At 41.8% G+C, this 15,618-nt stretch overlaps 1 protein-coding gene across 4 annotated transcripts in view; it reads left to right on the top strand.

The window, feature by feature from the left end:
- PRKAG2 (protein kinase AMP-activated non-catalytic subunit gamma 2) overlaps positions 1 to 15,618 on the top strand; it is a 216,488-nt gene that overhangs the window by 139,388 nt on the left and 61,482 nt on the right. For all 4 annotated transcript variants that reach the window (XM_036399135.2, XM_036399140.2, XM_036399155.2 and 1 more), the window contains one exon: positions 8,548 to 8,762. In XM_036399135.2, the coding sequence (XP_036255028.1) occupies positions 8,548 to 8,762 (215 nt within the window). The remainder of the gene's footprint in view (positions 1 to 8,547; positions 8,763 to 15,618) is intronic.

Genomic DNA, 15,618 nt, shown 5'->3' with positions numbered 1-15,618 from the left:
GTTAGCTCATAAAGCAATAAAGACAGTGAGATCCAAGATCAGAAATTCTGGTGGGGAGCATCCCTCCCGATGGACTTTTTCTAGTTCTCATTGGCAGCAAGATTCAGATTGGTGCTGAATCTTCTTCCCTTCTTGAGCAGCGAAGTTCCCGCTGTTCCAGGTGCAGCGGCACAGATTCACTGGGGTGGACGCCCCCTTTTTATACTTTTTTGTTCCTTTGGATTGGTTTCTGTTGGGATCCTTCATTTGCATGAAGGTTTAAGGCCCTTGATCATTACAGTTCTGTCCAGGCTGGGTCGTTTTGCCCGGGGGCAGGGATGCACTTTACTTAGATGTAATACGGTACATGGGGTACCGTGTTTCTGATAATTACCTGTTATAGACACATTTTATGAAAAATCCTTTCCTTAAGATTTTTTCTCCTGAGAAGCTGAGAAGCCTCAAGAACAAAATGTAAACAATGATTGTCTGCTGCTGTGGAATGCAACAGGTGATCTGTGATTGGTCTCATGTGGTTGTTTCTAATTAATGGCCAATCACAGTCAGCTGGCTCGGACTCTCTGTCCAAGACACAAGCCTTTGTTATTCATTCCTTTTCTCTTCTTAGCTAGCCTTCTGATGAAATCCTTTCTTCTATTCTTTTAGTATAGTTTTAATATAATATATATCATAAAATAATAAATCAAACCTTCTGAAACATGGAGTCAGATCCTTGTCTCTTCCCTCATCCTTCCCTTCCCTCTTCCCTTCCCGTCACAACTACTCTTTTAAACAGTACACGCTTAACAATTATCAACTACTTTACAGCAGTTTCTAACCTATTTTTGACAGCTGGTATCTGCAACTTCTTGACCCCGTGCTCTGTGGGTGATGGATGCACTGGGAGGGTGAAGCATTCTTTGCTCATTCCTGCCCAAACCTCCTTGCTCTGGTGTTAGAACCCAGGGCACAGGGAATATTTCTCTGCCTGTCCTGAGAAGCCCTGACCCCCAGGAGAAAACTGCTTTTAACCTTTGTCCATGGAGAAAGCTTCCAAGACTTTGGGATGAACTGGAATCTATGAGTGTGTGAAATAGATAGCAGTGTGCCTTTATCACAGGGTGAAAAACTTAGAGTTTTGGGGTTTTAGTATGGAGGTAAATAGGAGACAAGATGGAGGATGCTAGGTATATGTAGGGTGATAGAATATAAGTAAATAAAGGTATATAGAAAGTAATCTTACCCCCTAAAGAGTTGCAGCTGAGCCAATTATAGAGATTGGGAACAGGCCTGATTTTAACAGGCCACACCTGTAGCCAATCAAGAAGAGTATAAAAGAGTGGATTGGTTGGAAAGGAGCTGGAGTTAGTTGGCTACTGCAAGGATGATGAAGAGTCAGTGCCCAGAGGAGCTGCCTACAAGAAACACCAAGGTGGTATGAAACTTTGGCAATATGGAACTCTTGCAATGTACTGACAATAGAACTCTTGTACTATAATGACAACAGGTATAGTCTGATCTCTTGTTCTTCATCTAGTCAGTTTTCTGTAGTGTTGGCACTCTGGCACAGACTGATGGGTTAGAAAGAACTGCAATGTGGATGTTGCATGAGAGACAAATGATTAGTTATTGGTAGAAATAAAGTGTATTCTAAGAGTTAATTGGACAAAATAGCTTTAAAAGATCTTGAATCTGTGTGCTTGTGACTTTTGGTGCCTTCTCTTTGTATGCTGAGTCTGAGATGTAGACAGCATGCTGAATTTCTGATAAGAGAAAAATAAACAACAACCTGAAGACTGAAAAACCAGAAATCCCATCCATCTCTCGTTCCTGGCACAGAACTTTTCAGGGTTCTCCCCATCAGGGGGATCCACGAGGGAGGTTTCCACACCCTGGTCCTAGAGGGTGTTCCCTCATAAGGCTGTTACCTGCTGAGGATCTCTGTTAGTACTTTTCTCCTCTCACTGGCACTTGTGCTGGCAAGGTACACGTTGTCTGTGTTGGACTCTGTCTTGGCCACAGCCATCTGGTGTCTGACAAAGTCTTGGTGCTGCTGAGTCTCTCAGAATAATTACCATGCTGAGTTAATTATTGTGCCAGCCCAGGCACTTATTCAGTGACTACCTCAACCATTACCAGGACCTCTTCATTCATCACCTGTCAGGCTGTCAAGCAGCAATGGAATGTTCATTTGGTCGTCTCAAAAAAAAGCCATTCTTTGCCATCAAGCTTGTGAGTGATCCCTCTTTCTTTGCTCTGAATTATTTGGCCGTGGTCTTTTCTCCAGTATTTGCAAGACAAAGGAGAAGCATTGGCAGAAAATTTGTAGCTAGAAGCCAGGCTGGAATCTTGCTGCCAATGAGAACTAGAAAAAGCCCACTGGGAGGGATGATTCCCACCAGGATTTCTGATCTTGGATCTCCTGTGTTTATTGCTTTACAAGCTAACATGATATGTCAAGTCTCTCCAGATTTGACAAGTACATTTAACAAATGTAAGATAACCTAGGTGTGGTTCTGGGCAAGGTGGAAGTTCCTCTGTCTAATCATCATTGCAGGAGAGGTCTTCAATAAACTCCTTTAAGGATACAGCATCATCTTTTTTAAAGGAAATAGCCAAGAGTTTCTCCTGGTTAGCCTTTCCTCATAAAGGGCCTTGAGATCTTCAGAAAGAAGAATAATTTTCAAAACTTTGCTAATTAAACTCTTCAGCTCCTGATTTTCTCAGTTTTATGAGGAAAAGGTGTTACATTGCAGATTCCACAGATACAAGTGTGGTTTTGGCACATAAATACACCCCAAGTGGAGTAGAACAGGGTGAATTCTGGATACCAGTAGGGTTTTGTCTTTGGTTTTACAAAGTGATATAGCATCTGAAGTAGAAGCTGGAGCTTTCAGGGTCAGATATTTTTATGGCTGAGACCACTTAAAAAGTGGTTTCCTTTACTATGTTCAAACTACTATAAATAAATTAGATTTTTTAGATTTTTTTTTTAAGTTACAAAATTATACATTTTCCCGTGACACTTTCAAACAGCATATGATATTTTAATTACTTTAGGGGTGTATTTTTCTCTTCCTCTGATATATGAAAGCATCAGAAATGTGTTTGTGGAAACAAGTAAGCTTCCCATTGAGTGGTGTACCTGCTACATGGAAATCCTCGGAGCTGTTTCAGTAAGATTGAAACAAAAGCCTTTGCTGATGCAGCTGGGATCGATGCTGCTCAGCTGGAACCAGGGAGCTTGGAAGGGCTGGAAGACCTGGCCATTACATGAGTGATGCAGTGTCAATCACAGATAAAGGCTGTAGGGTTCAAGAGTAGGACCTGTAATTCTTATATGGTGGGAAGCACTTGAACTGGTGTGTGAGTGGCAATGTTAGATAAAATAGGAAATTTCCTGAGCAGTATCCATGCTAATTTCTTGTACAATAGCTCTTCAGATTTACTCTTCAGACTTCATTTGTTATTTTTAAACTAACGGGTATTTTATAACATTTAGTGCCAATGTCATCAGCACTGTTTGGATAGAAACAGGCAGTAACCATTTACCTGCTGATGGGTTCAGAGCTTTACTGCCATTTAGTGGCATTAAACCTCATTTCACATCATTTGCATTGATTTGCTTATGTGTCAGAATTAACATAGTATTGTGTCTGAAGAGTGAATCAGCTTAATGAACCAGCAGCTCAGCTCAGATTCACTTGTGCTGCAGGGTACTTAAAATTCAGCAGCCACAGCCTGCAGCCTTCTCTGTTTCACTGCCAGCAGAGAATGCAAATGAAAGGACAGTGCTGTCCTGGGAAAGAGTCAAGACAAAAAGTGTCACATGGAGACACTGCAAATGGAAATTCCTTTTGGGTTTTGTTTTGGGGGTTTTTCTGGTTGGTTTTTTTTTGTTGTTTGTTGGTTCATTGGTTGGGGGTTTTTTTTGTTGTTTTTGGTGCGAATTTTTTGGGGATTTTTGTTGGTTTTTTTGTTTGTTTGTTCCTGAGAGCTTTCACTCTAAGTGGTAAATGAATATGTCCCTCTATATAAACTTGGGAAACTGTTTTAGCCACAGCTTTAAGTATTAGCAGTGTTATGATTTGTTTGATCGGGTACAGGATGAGGGAATGCTGAAATGTGATTAATAGGGAAAGTGCAAAGAGTGATTTCATTTTCATGGCCAGTAACTCTCTCCAGTTTCAGCAACTTAAGTACACAAATGTAAAAGTAGAATTTTGAGGGCAAGCTGCTGGCTCCAACCTTAGGGCTCTCAATGGGAAGTGTGACTCTGTGACTGTCCCCTGAAGCCAAACCTCTGTAAAGGATTGTTAGCACATCCCTCAAATCCCTTCCAGCATCCTATGGGGGTGGCTCCAAAGGTTCATGGGGGCAGCAGCTGCTTTTCTTTCTGGAAAAGGACTGATGAAAAGGGAGGCTTTGGCAGGAATCACTGGGCTGTGAGCATCCTGCCTCCCAGAAACCACCAGATGCATCCTGCCAGGTCAGGCATGAAACGTAGGTGACAGAACTCATTGTGGGTGTCACCCTGGGAATGTAGGAAATGTAGGAGGGCATCCACCCTTCTTCCCTTGGGAGTACATGGATGACAAGGCAGCACTTCATCCTTTCCTGTCATGTAGCACTGGAGGCCTGGTTTGGATCAGAGTGCCCAAGTATGTGGCTGAAAAATGCTGTGCAAAATAAGGGCTTTATTTAAGAGAAACTGTTGTAAATACCTAGGGAAACAAATGAAAGGAGCAACATTTGGTTTGTATGTGCCCAGCTTGATACCAGCCAGTGCTGGGTGTGACTTGAGCTAAAGGTGTGGGCACTGCCATTCCAGCAGCACTTCCTTGGGGCTTTTGCATCCAACCCATGATGTGTGGCTTGATCCCAGTTGAAGCTGCTCAAAAAGGGGTAGAAAACTGAGTGCTGGGCCATCCCTGTGTGCCGTCCCTGTCACAGGGGGAAGGCAGCTGGAGACAGCCCCATTCTGCTCCAAGTCTGCCATCTAGTTCTGCAAGGATCTCACATACACATTCCATGTGAAGTTGTAATATGAAAGTTGTTTTGAACCACATATTCCTGTGAATCTCATGAATATTCTTATTCATATGCATAATCAGTTATGCAAATGTTAGTAGTTATGATTCATCAATTTGGAGACCACAAAGTTATCCTCTCTATTTGCACTTGTTTTGTCCTGAGAAAGGTAATGTGAGAATGAGTCAGAACACAGCAAAACTCTCAGGCTGTTTCAGAACTGGATAGGGTTAATCAATAGGAAATATAGAATCATTGAATCATCAAATGTTTTGGGTTGGAAGAGACCTTAAAGATCATCCAGTTCCAACACCAAAGGACAAGCCCTTTTGTTAGCCAGAGACACAGCAACCAATCTGCTAGACCCTCTTCTCTCTTTCTAATTTTCTTCTAAAGTTTCTTTCTCCTATAAAAGAGGGACAGCTATTTAGTTTCATAACATAAAAACACCACATTTTGTTCATACTGTTAGCAGAACTAGTAGGGTTTGTAGCCAATGTCAAAGTTTGTTTCTTCCCCCAAATCCTACATACATAGCAAATTGTTTCAGCTTCATTATAGAAGAATCCTGATTTGTTGTCTGGTTTTCCCTGCTTAGTTGTTTTAAGTACATTCTCCCATACAAACTGGTTTTAGCCATGGGATAGAGTTGTATCTTGTCTCTTCACTGGATTCCTTCTGCTGTAGTAGAGCAGGGCACCCACTGCAGGTACAGATAACAATTTATTTACACCAGTGCTGCTGTTTAGTTGTCAGGCCAATAGGACTAAAGTTAATACAAAGTCCTGTTACTCCTGAACTGATTTGGAACTGATTTGCTCGGGAGATATATCACAGATTTTCATTCTTTGATGTGGAAGGCTTTTATAAAGTCCTTTTCATAGGGTTTAGGGTGTTAGGCTGTATCACAGCAGCCAAAAGTATTTTGTGGCAATATTTGTAAAAAATTTAGCATTTCCTATGTGATTATGACTTCAATATCAGTATTGTACAAATGTAAATAACATAGATACCCCAATAATACTCTGAGGTAGGCTTATAAAAGACTGAAAAGCTTAATTACATTAATTTTATCAAGTACCCTGCAAAATAATTATATTTTTCTCTCCAACTCTGTGCAGAAACTGAGTCACAGACGAATTGAATCTGAGATGTATTAGGGTGTGCCTCACAGCAAGTACTTTATGTTTGAAGTGCCTGGTTGAAACAAACAGTTCTAAGGCTCAGAGTGCTGGAGTCACAGATGCTCCTCATCCATAAAAACTCATGCCAAGTATCCAAGGCTGGCATCCAAAAGGAGATTCACCAGCAGTGAATGTTCTTGTAAGATGGAAACCAGGCTGTCTGTCCTGCCTGGGCTGTGACATGTCTGTGATGGGAGTTTTCACAGGATGTAAGAGGTGTTACTTCCATGGTCCCCTTTGGTCCCTGTGTCCTACAGATGTCCTCTGCTCTTGGCAGCCTTGCTGGGCTGCTGAGTGTGTGGTTTCTGTATGTCTGGTAAAAGCTCTTCTGGCAGAACCTCTCGGAACTGGAAATGGCTCTTGTGGACTTGCAGAATACATTAGCACACAATGAACCCATCCAGCAGCAAGACTTTAAGATCTAATGGTGTTTTTCTCCCTTTTAGTGGTTTTCCATTTGCATCGATTGCAGCTATCTCAGCTTCCAGTCTGAGCACGCAGGGAACATTTGTTCCATAAAAACCCAGAGGAGCATCTTCCCCAGAACTGCTTATTTAAATTTGTCTGCAAGCAAAAACTGAACAGGCAAGTTAGGTGTCCTTTCAGTCCTTAGGGAAGTGTGGCACGCTCTCCAGTCCCCTGAAATGAGCAGGGCTTGGGGACATTGAGAATGCCAGGGTGGTGACTCTTGCCTCACTCTGTGGTGTGTCACATCTGCCAACATCTGTACCTGCCTCCAACCCCAGTCCCCTCTGAGGTATTGCTGCTTGACTGGCAGAGCTGCAGGGCTCCTTAAAAATCAAATTAAATGGAAGTCCAGCTGCAAGCTTGGAAAAGGACCAAAGATAGGGACTGAGTAGGGGGGTCCTTTTTGGTTCCAGCAAAGCTGAAGTTTATCAGTGGGAATTAAGATTTTCTTTGAAAGAAATAAATACAGTACTCTGTGCCACTAAACCCACCATTAGTAAAACATATTAGAGCCTAATTATTTTGCAGGGTTCCCTGTTGAGTGACTCTATTATTATAGCGTTAAGTCTCTTATTATGTAAAAGCCATCAGGAAAAGTTGTTTTCAAAGAAGAATAATAGGTAAAGAACAGTTACCCATATTACATGTTAATTCCTTTAAACACAGACTATGCCAACTCTTCCCTAGATATGTCAGGAGTAACAGTTTCTTCAAGTAATAGATCCCTCCCTGAATTGTTGGGTGTCCAGTGTTCCAAGTCTGGGAAATTAGGAAAAAACCTCTGGTGCAATAATCTCTGGTGGAGCCCTGAAAGCTCCCACCAAGCAGCCAGATTTACCATGAAAATGCAACATTGTGTTCCCAAACACTCCTTTGAGTAGCCTGGGCTTTTATGCTCATTAATCTGCTCTCTTTAGATGGGCTTGAGTCCCCTTTGGACTAACTGATCATCCACATGAATCTGTGAGCCAAACTCAGAGGTCTTACAGCCCACTTAAAAATATACATCCCAGTTCAGGTTCATGGTTTTTATGATCTAAGTCTATCCTGATTTGTGCTGGCACCAGAGAACCACCCTTGGTTTGCTGATGTACATGGAACCAGAAACACAGATGTTGGAACCTGAATTTTCTGACTGGTGGTGGATGTCTTCTGATTCTTAAATGGGTAATAAACACAGTTTAAATCTGTTTGTTCACAATTCAGAGCTGCCCTAGGAACATAACCAAAAATACAGCTGGGGTACATACACGTGTCAAATGAAAACAGGGTGCTCACAAGAGCAATTATCTACTGCTGACACTGATTTTTGGCAAAAGATATGATCAATCTTTCTCCTCAAAGGCAGCTGAAAACAATTTTAGTTTGTACAAAAGCTGTACAAGAGCTTTACAGAAAGCAAACTGAGGCTCAGGAGGAATATGCTCTGTTTCTTTTTTGTCTCTGCTCCTAATTGTATTTTTACAGCTGGCTGAGATACTGTTAAAATAATGAAAAATAAGGAAAAGCAACCATTAAAGGTTTTGAGCCATGTGCCATGAGATAAAGGTAATCCTGAGACTCACTGGAGTATTAAAATGACAACAATAAAGTAATACCCATGCTGAGTGTCATTTTAGAAATGAGCAATCAGACAGGAGGGAAATACAAGAGAAACCTCCAGCACTCCCACCCTGCCACTGGGCCTCCCTGTAGTGGATCAGACAGTTCAACCAGCCTAAAAGTGCTTTAATGGCAAGGCACAGATTCCCTTTCACAAACAAGGAGGTGAGATCCCTACTTTTAGTTTGGGGAAATGTGATGGAAAATACAGGATTTCTGTAAAGCTGAGATTTCCATCTGCTTTTCACCTGAGCTGATCTTTGGGCATTTTTGTTGTTCACAGCCTCTGGCCTCTCCTCTTCTCCATCTACCCCAACACAAGTGACCAAGCAGCCCACGTTTCCTCTGGAATCCTACAAGCATGAGCCTGAGAGACCAGAAACAAGAATTCACTGTTCCTCACCTCCAGACACGGGGCAGAGATTTTCTCTGCCTCCATCACAAAGTGCAGCCAAGCCTCCCATCATGACACCAGCTCCCTGTGCTACCTCAAAACCTGTGAGTAAAGCTTGTGTCCAGTTTTCCAGTGGGAAATGTGCAGGGCTGTGTGTGGACTGTGTCTTGTGTTACAGCTGATGGGCTGCAGTGTGGCTGTCCATACTGTGGGACAGAATGAGAACAAGGATTTTTAGCTCAGCTTAATTCAGGGTTTGGCTGAGAGGGCACTGGGAATCCAGAGGTGGAGGTTTCCTTCTGATTTATCCAAATAGTAACTAATCTTTGCACTGCCTTCAAAGTCAGTTTTGCAATAGCTTCAGATCCCAGGGTACACTGCTGAGATGCCGCCTTAGAGGTGGATAAAATTTTATTTAGGATTTTCTTTTATCTCTCTCAAGAAGAGCTGATGAGAGAGTTAGCAGCCAAAGAGAGCATATAAAAAAGAAATTCACAGTCTGAGCTGCAGGGGCTCTGAGTCCCTGCTGCCTCTGGAGTCTGAGATGACTGGGACAGCTGGTGACTAATAGCACACGTTGCTATCACACCTCCTGCCCCAGCCCAGGGAGTAGAAAAAGAAGGGCAGCACTACCAGGGCATTTATCCAGCCTCCCACCTAGAGGTGTCTTCATTAGAGTGGTTTCTTCAGTTCCTGGTAGTGCATGAACTCAGCAGTTCCTGGGAGCACATGAACTCCAGCCACTGATATTCTGCACAGCTCTGTGCCTTCTCCCTCTCCCTTGGCCAGCCTGAGCCTCAGAGGCTTCACTCTCCTTTTCTTTCTCCTCTGCCTTTTTGCCCCTTCTCCTTTTGTGTTAATTCCTTTGCATTACCTGTATCTTTCCATTCCTCTGACTCATGGAACCAGCAGACTGTGATCTGTCATCAGAGTAAACCACCCTGCATCTGTCTTGCCCAGTTTTTCTTCCCTTTTTTCCCCTCCAAAACAGAAAGTCTTCAACATTTTTTGTATCTAGAAACCTAGAACTGTAAAGGGCATACAGGTTCATGAGGTCAGTTGCTCTGCTGAACAGCTATGAGTCCTGTTTCATTCCAGTTCTCAGTAATTTATTTAAAAGCAGGAAGTTTCCTCCCACTCACCCATGGGAAAGCTGTTCCAGGATCTGAACACAGTAACACAGCAACCCCAAAGCCTTTTTGCTTTTGTGAGAGGTACCTCCAGCAGCAGCAGCAGCTGTTGTGCTGAAAGCATTTGGGTCCTGGATCAGAGTTCATCTGCTGCTTTCAAGTCATTCACACACATCCCACAAAACACCTGCCCTATTTTGGGGGCCCCTTCTGTAAAGGCCAGGAAATCTCTGATTTTCAACATAATTTTTTCATGGACAGGTTATAAATATTTGCTTTTATAATTAATGGCCTTTTTCATTCATTGTTTGCTACATCCTGTTGTACCAGTTGCCAACCTTTGTTTTTTCAGATTAAGTAAGCCAAACTCTCCCTACATATTACAGACTTTCTGTTTTTCTGCTATGCAAAAGTAAATAATTAAAGTATTAAATAAAATAAGTCCTACATTTATAGTTAGGGAACTCCAGCAGTAACTCTTCTGCATCTAGCTCACTGCCTTTCCATGTCAGTATATCCTTGGGGTACAGAAATTATTAAACCCAGAGGTTTGTAGGATACAAAAATATTTTGGGTAGGTTTTAGTCAATCAGTCATATTATTTCCATATGAATGTGTTCATCTGTGTTTTACAGCTACAGAAGAGTCTTTTGTACCTGTTAGAATAGAAGTGAGGAAACAGCATAATCTTAGCACATTCCACTGACTGAAAGACTGAAAGTTTGTTTTGTTTTTGATTATTTGCTGATTCAGACAAATGAAGCTGAGCAGAAGATGCCAGAATAAAGAAACAGAGTTCTCAGCAGGTTTTTATGAACAGTTGTGGTTGTATATATGTACAAGAGCGAGTCTGGGGAGTAACTCAGAATGCTGGACTCAGTTCCCTCCTGCTCAGAAGATACAGAAATGTGTGGGATGTGTAGCACCTGATTGTCTGGTACCCTCTGTACTCGTTTATGTCTGAGAGCAGTGAGTGTGCAGGGCTGCCACTGAATCACTGGGGGTTTGGTTTACTTGGCAATAAATGTCAGCAGCCACAGAGCAGTGAGGAGCAAAGCTCTGGATGTTTAATTTTCAACAGAGACTGAAAAGAGAGATTAGATTTGCCATTCTCTTCTAGGAGAAACTGTTAGAGAGAAAAGCTCAGTTCCTGCAGAAGGACATGAATCTGAAGCTGATGAGTGTTCTCTCAGCACTGTCATGTATTTTGATCCCTGCAAATTATTGACCCAACATTCCTCTGCAAATACAACAGCACTATACAAACATTCTTGAGTACTGTATTTCAAGCATTTCATTTATTCTGAGCTGTGTGTTAATAAATACATCATTGCACAATCATGTGCCATAAACAAATATGTAAGAGGAAAACTCAATTTCCTCTTTATTTACATCACTATTTGGTGGCAGAACAATTTCAGTTATTTTTAAAACACACTATAAATTTTATGATAAATGCTGTTAGGTGATCCGTTCAATGATATGCAGTCTTCTATGCTGACATCTGAAATGAGAAATTGACTCTTATCTACAGGGTTCTGTCAACTTAAATCTCATTTACTTATTACATTGCTTAACTGGTAATGATAATGTGGGAGACCCCAGAACTATTATAAATGAATCATGATTGCTATATATATTGCAGTTGGAAAGAGGAACCCTTGGACCAAGACCTGGAAATATTATTAAAATTAAAAAAAAACCAAAAAAAACCAAACCAAAAGAACAGATGACTCTAGGAAGATATATAGGACTTGGAATTAATCTTATCCCAGTTTTGTAATAATTGCATTTGGAGCTGGTTCTGAAATTTTTGACCTGTCTGAGATTCAGGTGCAGAATGGTTAAATCTGTTCAGTAAGAGAGAAGACATGGAGGGAAGAATAAAAATACTTATTTCCCAGCAGATGTAGCCAAAACCTTTCATGTTTTAGTAGCACTTGCAACAGTGGCTATTTTCATGTGATTTTTAAGCCTTCAGTTCTGGGGAGGGGAACAAATAGTGGGAGACAGTTCCTGAGAGAGGGACCTCCTCCTTCAGCAAGTATCATCTCAACCCAGTAGACAAAGCTGAGCAAATTAACCTCATGCTAAATGGGTGTCTGTGGTAATCACCAAGGCCTGGATTTATCCCACCTAACTTTAGAAACCTTTCTGAGCTGCTTAAGCTGGGAGTGCAGCAGCTCCAGTTGTGTCTGCATCCCCCAGAGAGGAGTTTGCAGGGGATGAATCAGATCCAGGGGGCTGAGGAGCCTCTGGGACTCACTGGGCAGGAAGGCTTTGGCTCCAGGTGCTGCATTTCTGATCCAGACAGCATCAGGTGCCCAAAGCTGGAGCTGCTGGGCTGTCCCACACCACTGCAGCAGCTCTGCCAGCCTCTCCCCTGCGTGTGGAGGTGTTCCTGGTGCCTGAGTTTGAAGGTTATAATGAGAGATGCAGCTGATAAGAGATCAAAGCTGCGCCTAAAGATTACTGTGTGTGCTGCATGAAACAGCAAAGGAGCAATTTGATTTCTCACAATGCAGTTCACTGTTCTGTACTTTGGCCTTGTGTTGTTTGGGTGGTGTAACCTTCAAGCAGTAAGTGGTGGATGATAACTCTTCTCTAGTGTGACATTAGGAACCATGATAGAAGTGCAGAGAGGTTGTAAATTCAGTACCAAACCTGTTTGCCCTGTTTCCACCTTGTCTGTATTTTAAAGTGGAATGTGGTACACTGGGCCTTATGTGGTTGTATCCTTTTTTTCCATCCTTTCTTCTTCCCCTGATGCATAAGGCACTGTGAAAATAGCACTACTCACTGCAAACACAAGCATTTATTTCTGTGCTACCCCATCTCCTGGTTCCCCTTTCCCAGCATGAGAGGAGCCCAGGCCAGAAGGTGCTGGCTCCAGACTGGAGAGGTCTCTTTGGGTGGAACACAGGGCTGGGGCTTCCTCTGCTCACAAGAAGTGACAAAGGCTGAACCTGCCTACAAATGGTCCTTTCCCTATGGTTGTGTAGTGAGCCACTGCCCTCCAAAGAACTTCCAAGCCAAGTAATTCCCCAGAATGTTCTTAGCAAGAGGAAAAGTCAGTCAGAGGCTTACTCTAAGCTTGTGTGAGTGAATCCTGGTAAAACTGCAGACAGAGCACACAGAAGGGAGTCTGGGCTGTATTCGTTTTGCACAGTCCTTGCTGCTCTGGCATATGGGAGAGGAGAGATGTGATGTACAGCTGGGACTCTCTTCCAGCCCTGGATAAAAGGGAGAAACCAGATTGTTCCTGCAGCTATCACTTGTTAAACAGTAGCACTTCCCTGCAAAGCTATTCATGCTGTTTCTTAGCCAAAATGTAGTAAACTCCAAAACAGGGCTGTTAACTTGTTCAGAGGGAGAGAGAGGCTGTTGCATCACTCCCTGTGCTGGCAAGGAGCCTGGGAACCAGGATGCGTGTGTGCAGCAGGTCCTTTGGTTTGCCTCTCTCCAAAAAAAAAGCCATACCACCTAGCAGAGCTCCAGAGCTGCTGGGTGAGTCAAGAGATTGAAATCTGATGGGGAGAATAGAAAAGTGTTCTTTGATTCTGAGAAGGTCAAAAAAAAAACCAAAATAAACCCTCCAAAAAACAAAACAAACCGAACAAATAACAGCAAAAAAAAAAAAAAAAAAAAAACAAAGAAAAAAAAAGAAAAGTACAGGCTGGGGGAAAATGGAATCCAGTTTTCCAATGTACCAGAACTCCTTATTTCAGTATTTGTGTGGTTTAAGGCAGTGTATGAGAGTGCCAAGACATTACTGTGATTCACACCACAGTAAACTGATCACCAAAATTAGAGCCCCAAAGGCTGTCATTAACCAGGGAAAAAGCTCTGGCAGTGCTGGTGTGTCCAGGCTCCTTTTAAATGCTTTAATAGCAGCACTCCTGGGAGGTGATTGTGTTCCCTAAGAGATCCCAGGAGCTGCAACAAGCTATCCTTGTTTAATCCCTTTTCCCTGTGGGAGCTGTTGCTATCCATGTGAAAATGTGTTTAAATTTAAAAGATTTCTCCAATAGTGGGCACATAACTAATTAGTTGCAAACCTAGTAAAGTAGTCACTCTGTGATCAACCCTACAACAATTCCAAAAATACTGCTGGGAAAATGTTTGGAGCCCACCTGATTTGATTTCAGTCTCCTTTGACAGGCATGATGGTGCCTCCACTGAATCAAACCAAATATAAGCTCACAGGAGAATTATTTCATATGATTGGAAAATCCATAGTGAGATTTAGTGGGACATACAGAATAAATGAACCTGAACTTTACAAAAAAAGCTATATCACGCTACTTTTTAATCACAGCTATCATTTTATTAATGTTCTGTTTCCTCACTTCACTTTCTCCCTATTAGTCATATCTTTTGTATCCCATTTGGTGTTTTTCTCCCATTTTAGTATTTAGAATATGCAAAAAGCATCTTGCTATCCCTTTTATCTTGGTTAATTTGTTGGTTGTTTTTTTTTTTTAATCTACTTACTGGTTTTAAAAGAAAAAATGTTCAACCACAACCTCCTGAAACACTGGTGCCCTCACATATTTGTATTCTGGTTGCAGTGTCCAGATTTGTGCAATCAGTCTTACAATGCAGAGAAATTTTTTTGCATAAAGATGATCTTTTTGTGCCCTAAGGAAATGTGTGTCTGTGTCTTGTGGCTTTTTCTGCAGCTACAGAAATAATTTCACCAACTATCTATGGGTTCACTCAGTGGAGAGTTTATTTTAATTACATGAAATCCTACAATTCCTGTTCCTCCTAGTCCTAGATCAAAAGGAGGAAGGTGAGGTGGGAAGGATGAATAGCCAGAATGCTGAGTCCAATCAATTCCCAGCTGCTTTGGCAGCTCTCATAAGACTATAAGTAGCTAAGGCAATTAAAACTAGAGCATCTCTGGGGCTTTTTTAAGATACTCATTGGTACTGAAATGATGACCCCAGCACCCTGAAGAGACAATTAGTAGCTTAAACCTAAATTACTTCTATCACCCTAAATCCTGCACTATGCATGGTATAAAAAGGCTAAACCTAAGGATCTGGCCTGGTGTGTCTGCAGAAATAGATATCTTTTGGTTAAGTACCATGTCTGTATAAATAGATATCTTTTGGTTAAGTACCATGTCTGTATAAATAGGTATCTTTTGGTTAAGTACCATGTCTGTATAAATAGATATCTTTTGGTTAAGTACCATGATGTAAGAGGGTGCTGGAGGGACAGCCTCATTTTACCCATTGAACTGATTTCTCATGGCATGGTTTAGCTTGAATTTTAGACTTGTTAATTTAATAAGCATCCTGTTATTCTGTTTAGAATATCAGAACTTCTGGTAGGAGTAACCTCCATCAGTGATTAGAAGCCAGATGCCTGCTCTCTGATTTAATATAAAGCTGCAGTTTCATGCAGGGTCACTGATAATTTCTTCCCAGCTGTATCTGGACAGTTTTGGAGCACTAAAATTATTCACCATCAGGGCTGTTTATTCACAAAGCAGTAGGGATTATAGAGCAAAGCTTTCCCATGAGAATGGAGGAGAGATAAACAGTTTGAACCTGTTTGGTTGCACCTTTCCTGCTTCTGGATTGGACTAGAGGGAAAGTGACATAAGAATAAGGAAAAAATTATATGGAAGGGAACTCTTAGAATTCCTAGCCATCTTCATCTCTCTTAACCCAGTTTTGTCTATATTTAATTTTTAGATACACTGTCTTTAATGGCCAACAGAGCTTTGAAGCTTTGAATGTAAAAGGCTGCTTGACACCAGGAGGAAATTTTCTGTGTAAAGCAGTCAAATTCCTTTCTCACTTACAACATTCCCCAA

The sequence above is a fragment of the Molothrus ater genome, chromosome 1 (assembly GCF_012460135.2).
Source record: "Molothrus ater isolate BHLD 08-10-18 breed brown headed cowbird chromosome 1, BPBGC_Mater_1.1, whole genome shotgun sequence".
NCBI classification, from domain to species: Eukaryota; Metazoa; Chordata; class Aves; order Passeriformes; family Icteridae; genus Molothrus; species Molothrus ater.
The sequence above is the reverse complement of the archived record's forward strand: the minus strand, read 5'-3'. Positions and strand labels throughout refer to the sequence as shown.